This window comes from Lactuca virosa, chromosome 3, assembly GCF_052849685.1.
Source record: "Lactuca virosa cultivar CGN04683 chromosome 3, Lactuca_virosa_CGN04683_v6, whole genome shotgun sequence".
Taxonomy (NCBI): Eukaryota; Viridiplantae; Streptophyta; class Magnoliopsida; order Asterales; family Asteraceae; genus Lactuca; species Lactuca virosa.
The window spans coordinates 111,696,656-111,706,138 of NC_136428.1; the positions used below are offsets into that span (position 1 = coordinate 111,696,656).

At 39.3% G+C, this 9,483-nt stretch overlaps 1 protein-coding gene across 1 annotated transcript; it reads right to left on the minus strand.

The window, feature by feature from the left end:
- Positions 1 to 22: 22 nt before the first annotated feature.
- On the minus strand, positions 23 to 1,454 carry LOC145166387 (Ankyrin repeat family protein). Its single transcript, XM_079085347.1, has 4 exons — positions 1,156 to 1,454; positions 761 to 893; positions 557 to 681; positions 23 to 462 (listed from the first exon to the last, which is right to left on the minus strand). The coding sequence occupies exons 1-4, from the start codon at positions 1,357 to 1,359 to the stop codon at positions 181 to 183; spliced, it is 744 nt and encodes a 247-aa protein (XP_078941473.1). The 5' UTR covers positions 1,360 to 1,454; the 3' UTR covers positions 23 to 180.
- Positions 1,455 to 9,483: the final 8,029 nt, after the last annotated feature.

A 9,483-nucleotide genomic window follows, 5' to 3' on the forward strand; every position in this document is an offset into this window, starting at 1 on the left:
TCTAGATTTTCAACAAAAACACTTCATGGCAACGCAGAATTCAATAACAAAATAAAAACCCAAAAGAAGTTGCAACATTTTGCTTTAAACATGCATGCATTACTACTCAATATACTATCAAAAAAAAAAAAAAAAACATAAACACACCATTTTCAGTGTTTTTCTTTCCTCCTAGAGCTTTCATCCTTCAAGCATGGCCTTTGCAGCATCTATGAGTATGGGTCTAAATTCATTTGATGCTCTACCAAGGACAGTGTATCCTTCCTTATCTTCAACATCAACATCTGCACCATGTCTGATGAGTAAAAGAGCTATCTCTTTGTTATAACATATAACTGCACTCATAATAGGAGTTTGTCCTGCTCTATCAACAGCATCAATATCTGCACCTTCTTCAATCAAAAGCTCACACAACTCTGACTTCCCTGTACTTGCAGCCCGGTGTAACGGTGTGCACCCTACCTGTATATGATGAACATCAAACAATTATCAAATCAGGTAAAGATTGCAAAAAGAAAATGATGAAGTTTTTTAGGGGAATTTTGAAGTTACTAGCCTTGTCTTTTGAATTGATCTTTGCGCCGTTTGAAAGAAGAATTTCAGCTACTTTCAACCAACCCTTGCTGGCAGCATAGTGAAGAGCAGTGCGACCTCCATTGTTTTTCAAGTTTACATCGGCTCCTGTTCATCACAATGTTGTTTTTAGCAAGTAATTCACTATTTGGATCCAAAAGTTTCAGCAGAAAAAGAATTATCCAACCTCTGTCAAGCAAAATCTTGACGATCTCAACATTTCCACTACTTGCTGCAGAATGAAGTGGTGCCCAACCTTCTTCATCAGCACTGTTAATGCCACTGATTGAGTGATCAAAAGCTGCGAGTATCTTCACCACCTGTATTATTGAAATCAATGTTCAACAAGAAAGGACTTAACAGTGGCACTCTTGTCATTCAAACCTAGAAAATTTCAAATTCGAAGTTGACAAGAGTTTTGCTGCAGATTAATTGTGGAGAAATCAAACTCGACCTTTACTTTATAAAAAAAAAAAAAAAAAAAACAAAAAGGTTCGCGTTTTCAATCAAAATAATCCTAAATAGTTCTTCAATTTCGTACAAATTGATGAATTCATTTTCTATGGCTAGGAAAATGGAAACCTCGGTGCGGGCTGAAGAAACGGCGACATGAAGTAGCGATCGTCCGTCTTCGTTACGAAGAGCGAGACAACGGAGCAGCTGCGCCTGAGAGAGGGATTTGAAAAATGAAACGTCGCCGTTGTCTGCTGCTCTGAAGAGATCGTCGTCGTTAATGATTTCAGTTTTGTCTGCTTCAGGTTCTGGATATTGTGGATCGATCTCCATTTCTGTCTGCAATTTCGGAATCGGTGGTGCAGTCCAGGGTTTTAGGTGGTCTTTGTGGTAGCCGGAGGGCGAAGCTTGTACAGAAAGAAAGGGGTCAAACTTTAATTTAAAAAACTTAAGGGGTAAGAATTGATAGCCGAAACTTTCGTGCATTTTTAAGTAAATTACAAATAGGCCCTATGATAAACCAAAAGTTATAAAATCAGCCAAACTTATTTTTTTCAATATTTCCCTCAAAACTTGATTTTTTTTTTCATTTTTTTGTTAATTCATAGACAAATTTTCCTTAATATATACATACGTATTTATCATTTTTCTTAATATAAAAAGTAAACAACCCTCTTATAGATTACAACAATATGAACATTTGTAAATGGAGGTTGTCAACGACAACATTTACCAAGGTGGAATCGGTCATAGTAGACGGGAAGTGGAGGAGAGGTCGTTAAGGAGAAAGAGGGATGATAGTGTGATGTTAGAAATGAAGGAGTTGACGCTATGCGATGACATGACCTCAAATAAAAGACTACAGTTGAGTATATTAAGTCTTGTTCGGGTACATGTCATATAGTCTTTAGTATGTTTTTTCGTACTTGCTTCTCCTACCATTTCAACAAGTGTATGTTTTTGTGCTTTATTGTTTGTATATATATATATATATATATATATATATATATATATATATATATATATATATATATATATATATATATATATATATATATGTCACACCTCCGAACCAGACGGCGGAAACATCCGGGGGCTTGGTGTGACTTTCAACATTGTACTATCATCACAGAGTATATAATTGAAACATAACATTATCATCATCACACATGTAATATAACAACATTCATTGTTTACATCAAGTATTGTGTTTCAATATTACATGCCCAAAATAGTTAAAATATGATGCAACAAAACATAACAAAATATCCATGGATTCTTTCAGCCCAACCTGCTCAACGGTTTCCTGAGAATACAAGTTAATTTAAAAATGTCAACATAAAAGTGTTGGTGAGTTCATAAGCATGTGTGAGAAAATGATTTGTATAACTTTGTAATCACAAGAAAATCCTATATTTTCTTAAAACAGTTTAGTATGTTTGTGTCCGATCTTGTATTAATGCATGTGTGTTATTGTTTACTAAAATGCCAAAAGAGAATGAAGAGAATGTAAAGAGAATGCCCCCAGACAACTCGATGTTGTCTGTAAAAGAGAATGCTGGTATATCAACCCCCGAGGTTGAGTACCGGCGCGAGTATGTTCCCGAGTAATCCAAAGAGAAAAGAGAATGGTCTCCCGTAAATTTCATAATGTTAATTCCTCTAAGTGAGTCGTTATAACCATACTAAAAAATGACAATTTTGCATGTCTTGGCGTTTTATGGACGCCGACGGAATAGAATAAAGTTTTTGTCACCCTAGACTAGTTTAGTCTAGCTGTAGCGAACAACTCATGTGTGGGGTGTCATCCCCGTATAGATCTATACACAAACCCCCGCTCTCCCTCAAAGAGACTCTAGTTATAACTACAGACTACGATCGTACACTCAATAGGTGTCAACCGACACGTCTCACTAGATCCTTAATCGAATTTACGCGAAGAGAAACATATAAAACACATTCTAGACCCAAATGAACATGTAAGTGAACGACTAAGGCCCACTAAACATGTAAACCATTTCTAGGCTCAAGGAATGAGATTATATAACCTGGGCCCAAAATATTTGTAAAAGGACAACTAAGGCCCATTTCACATGTAAGGTATTTACAGGCCCAAATAGCACGCAAAGAGTATCCAAGGTCCGTCGAGCATGTAAATGGGTCAACAAGGCCCAATAAACATGTAAAGAGTATTCAGGACCTATCAAACATATAAATGGGTCACTAAGGCCCAATAAACATGAGAATGACATAATTAGCCTGTTTGTTATTATTTTGCTAGTTTTAGCTCTATTATTTACCACAATGACATAAAATGCCCACTTTTTGTAAAAATGACATTCTTGGCCCATTAAGCCAAGAATTTACAATTAAGGCCTATTTTTGGTAAAAATAACATTCTAGGCCCCTTTTTAGAACAAAACTTGCATTTAAGGCTAGTTTTTGTAAAAATAACATTTTTAACTCACTTTTGTCAAACATATCATTCTTTTGGCTTGATTTTTATAAAAATGTGCATTTTCGGCCCATTATAGATAATTTCATCTTTTTGGCCCAAATTTTAATATTTTCACATCTTTAATCCCTCTTATAAAAAATTTACATTTTTGGTACAATTTTGTTGAAAATGACATTTAAGCCCACAAAAGTCCAAAAAGTTATAATTTTTGGCCCAAAGCCGTGAGAAGCCCAAATAAGGCCAATTTTTGTGAAAATTGACATATTTAGCCCATTAGAACCGTGAAGGCCCACATAGAAGCCCATTTGTGAAAATTTGCACTTTTGGCCCCCTTTAAGACCATGAATATCATAAAGATCCATTTTGATTTAAAAATGACTCTTTTGGTCCTCTCAAAACCATGAGTTACATAAGAACCTCACTTTTTGGTTATTTTGTCAAAAATGGCCCTTTACACGATTTTGGTTAGCTTTCACACATTTTTAGCTTTTTTAATCCTTTGCACCACATAGTATGTCACATAAGATGGTTTAGTTTACAAACATCACCAAATATAGTAGATATTTCGAGTTTGGCAAAGATATAGCATGTTTTTATAACATAAACACAACATATAACATGAAAACACACATATGCATGCATAAACACATAGATCTACACAAAACAACTTGTGTTCTCCCCCAAAACATAGTGAAAACCGAAAATAGGGGGTATGAACTCACTTTGGGTTGTTGTTCTCGGTTTGATGAAAAGTTTGAAGAAGATTTCGGCCCTAGATGTTTCCTTGAGGAGATTTTCTAGATCTATGAAGTTCTAAGAGCATGGATCATGAAATGATGTGGGTTAAAAAGAGATTTTTAGTGTAAACTTGAAGTTAAACCACAGAGTTAAACAATAACTTACCAAGAGTAATGAGCTTTGATGAAGAGTTCTTGATCTTTCACAAGACACACTCGAAATTTTGGAGATAAGATGAGTGAATTCTTGATGTTCTAGAGAGATTTTTGGTGGATTTGAAATGAAAGAAGATGAGAGTGGTGAGACACTCTTTGGCCGAGAGTTAAGAAGAAGAGAGAAGAAGGAGAGAAATGTTGAAATGATGTTGCATGGGTGTATGTGATTGTCTTGATATTTGTTGTGTTTAAGCATGGAAGTCCACCATACAAAGATTAGGTGGCTCTTAGTTTGTCATCTTGTTATTTTTTTTATTGGGCCGAGAATGAGATAGGGTGAGAAGAAATGTAGGGTTATAATTGAATATACTTGAAACTACAAGGTCCAAGGTGGAAGTTTTCGGCCCATTGGGCCCTCTTAGGGGTTTACGGCCCAAAAGAGTGAACATAATGGGTTTTAGACCCATTTAGGTTCAAGAAAACATCTATGGCCCATTAAGGCCCATAAAAATAAAGTGAGTCATTTTAGGCCCAAAATGGCCCAAAATACTTTAGCTTAATGAATGTGGGTCCAATGAGAGCCCAAATAGGGTTCCTTGGCCCAACATACCCAACTTGAAAGTTTATTGGCCCATTAGGCCCAATAAGAGGATCCTAGTCCATAATAAATTTGAACCGGGATTTTTAGGGTTTCAGACCCATAGTTAAGTATATGAGATGTATTGTATTAGGTTTTGAACTTTACTCATGAGTTTTGATTCAAATGGATGATTTTGATTTAGCATAGAGTATGATATTTACAAGTATTACAATAGTTGATGTTTACATGAGGATAGAATTCCCAAGCTAAAATTCTATTTGTGACATCATCCCCCCATTAGAGGGAATTTTGTCCCGAAATTCTTTTGAAATGTAGGATCATGAACGAGAGAATAAGTGAGGGTACTTCTGCTTCATCTGGTCTTCGCGTTCCCAAGTGAATTCCGGTCCACGCTTAGCGTTCCATCGAACCTTCACAATCGGAATGCGACTCTGTTTCGTACGCTTCACTTCCCTATCCATTATCTCGACCGGTTCTTCGACGAACAAGAGATTCTCGTTTATCTCGATCTCTTCTAGGGGAATGACAAGGGTTTCATCTGATAAGCACTTTTTCAAGTTCGAAACATGGAACACGGGGTGTACGTTGCTGAGCTCCGCAGGTAGCTGCAGCTTATAAGCCACCAGACCAATTCGGGCAAGAATCTCGAAGGGCCCAATATATCGCGGATTTAGTTTTCCTCGTTTCCCAAAATGGATCATCCCTTTCCAGGGAGATACCTTTAATAGTACCCGATCTCCGACTTGGAATTCCAGAAGTTTTCGTCGTTTGTCAGCGTAACTCTTTTGTCGGTCACGCGATGCTTGGAGTCGGGCTTTGATTTGGATTATCTTCTCTGTAGTTTCTCGAATGATTTCTGGTCCTGTAAGAGTGCTACTCGGTGATTGCCCTTTTGCGAGCTGGGTGTCACCCACCTCAGCCCAGCAGAGAGGCGATCTGCATTTGCGACCATATAAGGCCTCAAAAGGAGCAACCCTTATACTCGTATGATAGCTGTTGTTGTACGAGAATTGAATCAAGGGGAAAGTGGGTGTCCCATGACTTGCTGAAGTCGATCACACAGGCTCGGAGCATGTCTTCGAGTGTTTGGATGGTTCGTTCGCTCTGGCTATCAGTTTGAGGGTGATCGGCAGTGCTCATGTCTAGTTGTATTCCCATAGCCTTATGGAGTGACTGCCAAAACCGTGAAGTAAATCTACTATCACAATCCAATATAATAGATACTGACACTCCATGAAGTCTCACGATCTCTTTGATATAGATTCGGGTTAATCTTTCCATCTTGTACGATTCTTTTATTGGCAGGAAATGAGCGGATTTAGCTAACCTATCGACAATCACCCAGATAGCATCCAATCCGTCTGCCGTATTAGGTAATTTGGTTACGAAGTCCATAGTAATCCTTTCCCATTTCCACTCGGGTATTACTGGCTGTTGTAATAGTCCTGTGGGCTTTTGATACTCTACTTTCACCTTGGCACAAGTGAGACACTTGCCCACGTAAGTGGCGATCTCTGCCTTCATATTTGGCCACCAATAATGTTGCTTAATGTCCAGGTACATATTGTCCGAACATGGATGGATGGAATATCGCGTTTTATGAGCTTTGTTCATGACTATCTCTCTGAATCCCCCAAATTTAGGGACCCAGATTCTATTGATGAAGTAGTAAGTTTCGTCCTCCCTGACTTCAAAGTTTTTATCCATCCCACGTAGTGTTTCATTCGTGATGTTCTACGGCTTCAATGCATCTGATTGGGCTCCCTTGATCTGTGAGGTTAGGTGGGAGTGGATGGTTATTGATAAGGTTTTCACCCGGCGACCTGAGTATTCTTTCCTGCTCAGGGCATCGGCTACCACATTAGCCTTGCCTGGGTGGTACTTGATCTCGCATTCATAATCATTTAGCAGCTCAACCCACCTTCGCTGCCTCATGTTCAACTCTTTTTGGTTTAGAATGTGCTGGAGGCTTTTGTAATCGGTGAAGATGGTGCACTTTGTACCGTAGAGGTAGTGCCTCCAAACTTTTAGGGCGAAGACCACTGCTCCCAGCTCGAGATCATGGGTGGTGTAATTTACTTCATGCGTCTTCAATTGCCTGAATGCGTAAGCTATCACCTTTCCATGTTGTATGGGGACACATCCTAATCCTTGGTTCGAAGCATCGCAGTAGACTACGAAGTCTTCAGTCCCCTCTGGTAAGGATAGCACTGGTGCACTATAGAGGGCTCGCTTCAAGGTTTGGAAGGCCGCTTCTTGCTTTTCCGTCCAGTTGAAAGATACGCCTTTTTGTATCAAGGTGGTGAGGGGTTTGGCTATCTTGGAAAAATTATGGATGAACCTTCGGTAGTAGCCCGCAAGACCCAAGAATTGTCGGATTTCAGTGGGTGTCTTCGGGATCACCCAACCTTCAATGGCCTTGATCTTGGAAGGATCTACATGAATCCCTTCCTCGCTGACTACGTGACCCAAAAAGTTTACACTGCGGATCCAGAACTCGCATTTTGAGAGCTTCACATATAATCTTTCAGCTCTTAGGGTTTCCAAGATTTGACGGAGATGTTGACCATGCTCGTATTCGCTTCGAGAGTATATAAGAATATCGTCAATGAAGACGATCATGAAATTATCAAGGAATGGGTGGAAGACTCGATTGATGAGGTCCATAAATGCAGCGGGGACATTTGTTAGACCGAAGGGAATCACAACAAATTCGTAATGACCTTATCGAGTTCGAAAAGCAGTTTTTGGAATGTCCTCTTCTCGGACTCAAAGTTGATGACAACCGGATCTTAGATCTAATTTGGATAAGTAACTAGCTCCTTGAAGCTGGTCAAATAGATCATCAATCCGAGGGAGCGGGTATCGGTTTTTGACAGTGAGCTTGTTTAATTCCCTATAATCGATGCACATTCTGAAAGATCTGTCCTTTTTCTTGACAAACAAGACCGGAGCTCCCCGGGGTGAGAAACTTGGTCTGATGAATCCTTTGCTCAACAACTCGCTTAGTTGGCTGGATAACTCCTACATTTCGGCAGGAGCTAGCTGGTAGGGTGATTTGGCAATTGATGTGGCTCCTGGTATTAGGTCGATTCGGAATTCGACCTGCCTTTCTGGGGGTATTCCCGGAAGGTCTTCTGGAAATACATCCGAGAAGTCACATGCCGCTGGGATGTCTTTAATGTTTATTTCTTCCTTGGTTTTATCCACAACATGAGCGAGAAAAGCTTAGTTTTTCTTGTGTTGGCACTTTTGTGCCTTGATGCACGAGATAAGACGAAGATTGGCATCAGGTTTATCACCATAGATTATTAGGGTTTCGTGATTGGGGAGGTGGAGGCGAACGGCCTTCTCGCGACACATAATATCAGCATGGTGGGGGCTTAACCAATCCATGCCGATTATCACATCAAAACTCCTAATATTTACTGGCATCAAATCTATTTGAAATGAATGGTTGTTTAGTGTTAATGTGCACCCTACGTAAACATCTTTGGTTGTTTCGGTTTTCCCATTAGCCATCTACACCGTGAAGGCTTCGCTTAGCTTCTGGGGTTGTTGATTTAAGAAATGTTTGAATTTGATGAGAATTAATTTCTCTAAGATCGTTTAGATTCGTAACAGATTAGACAAACGCAATAAAAGCAATGAATACACGATGAATCAAACAAGTGCTGAATGATTAATATGCTCCACCTCAGAAGAGCTCGACAAAGAACTTCTACTGTAGAGGTGTGCTAGGGTTACATTATGATGAAAAGAATAATAATCAAAAAGCTTACTGAGATCGATGCATGCATGCACCTTATATACTAAACCCTAATGACAAAAACACAGCTGGACAGGCCCATACCATGACAATATTGGACTAACTAACGAAGCCCAATGGCGCAACCCTTAGACCCAACAATCTCCCCTTTGCGTCAATTGAGGCGAGAGATCACTTCGGTTGAGTAAGAGTGGATTTCTTCACAGTCTTGAATAGCTTCGGTATGATGGCGAGAAGAGTCTGTCGGAAGTCAATATACCACCGAAGCATATCCAATTTTTTTTTCTTATCAGTTTCACTGTTTGCCTTACACCTGTGAGTGATATCAAGAATGTGCTCCAGACAAGAAGTGGAGAACAGGTTTTTATCATCAAGAGCGAACAAGCACTTTTGGCCTTCGGCTCTTGTGAACATGACAGTGTGATACTTCGGGTCAATCTTTCCCATCTGCATCTTGTTCACGTCTCTCGCCTTCCCAATTGGTCGGATTGTAGGCTTCTTCCTCAAGGCAGAGGCGATCTCTTGATCCATATTGGCAACCTCATGAATGTAAAAAATAAACATTCGCTTGATATGATCTATGATAGGCTCGTACTTTTGTTGACCAGTAAGTAGAATATTGTTCAAGAGGATCCAATCATGTGGATTCAAGTTTGGCAAATCAGCAAGGGAAATCATATGAACCGAGTTTTCAGAGCCTCGGGTCACTTTGAATTTCACATTGATAAAATTCCCT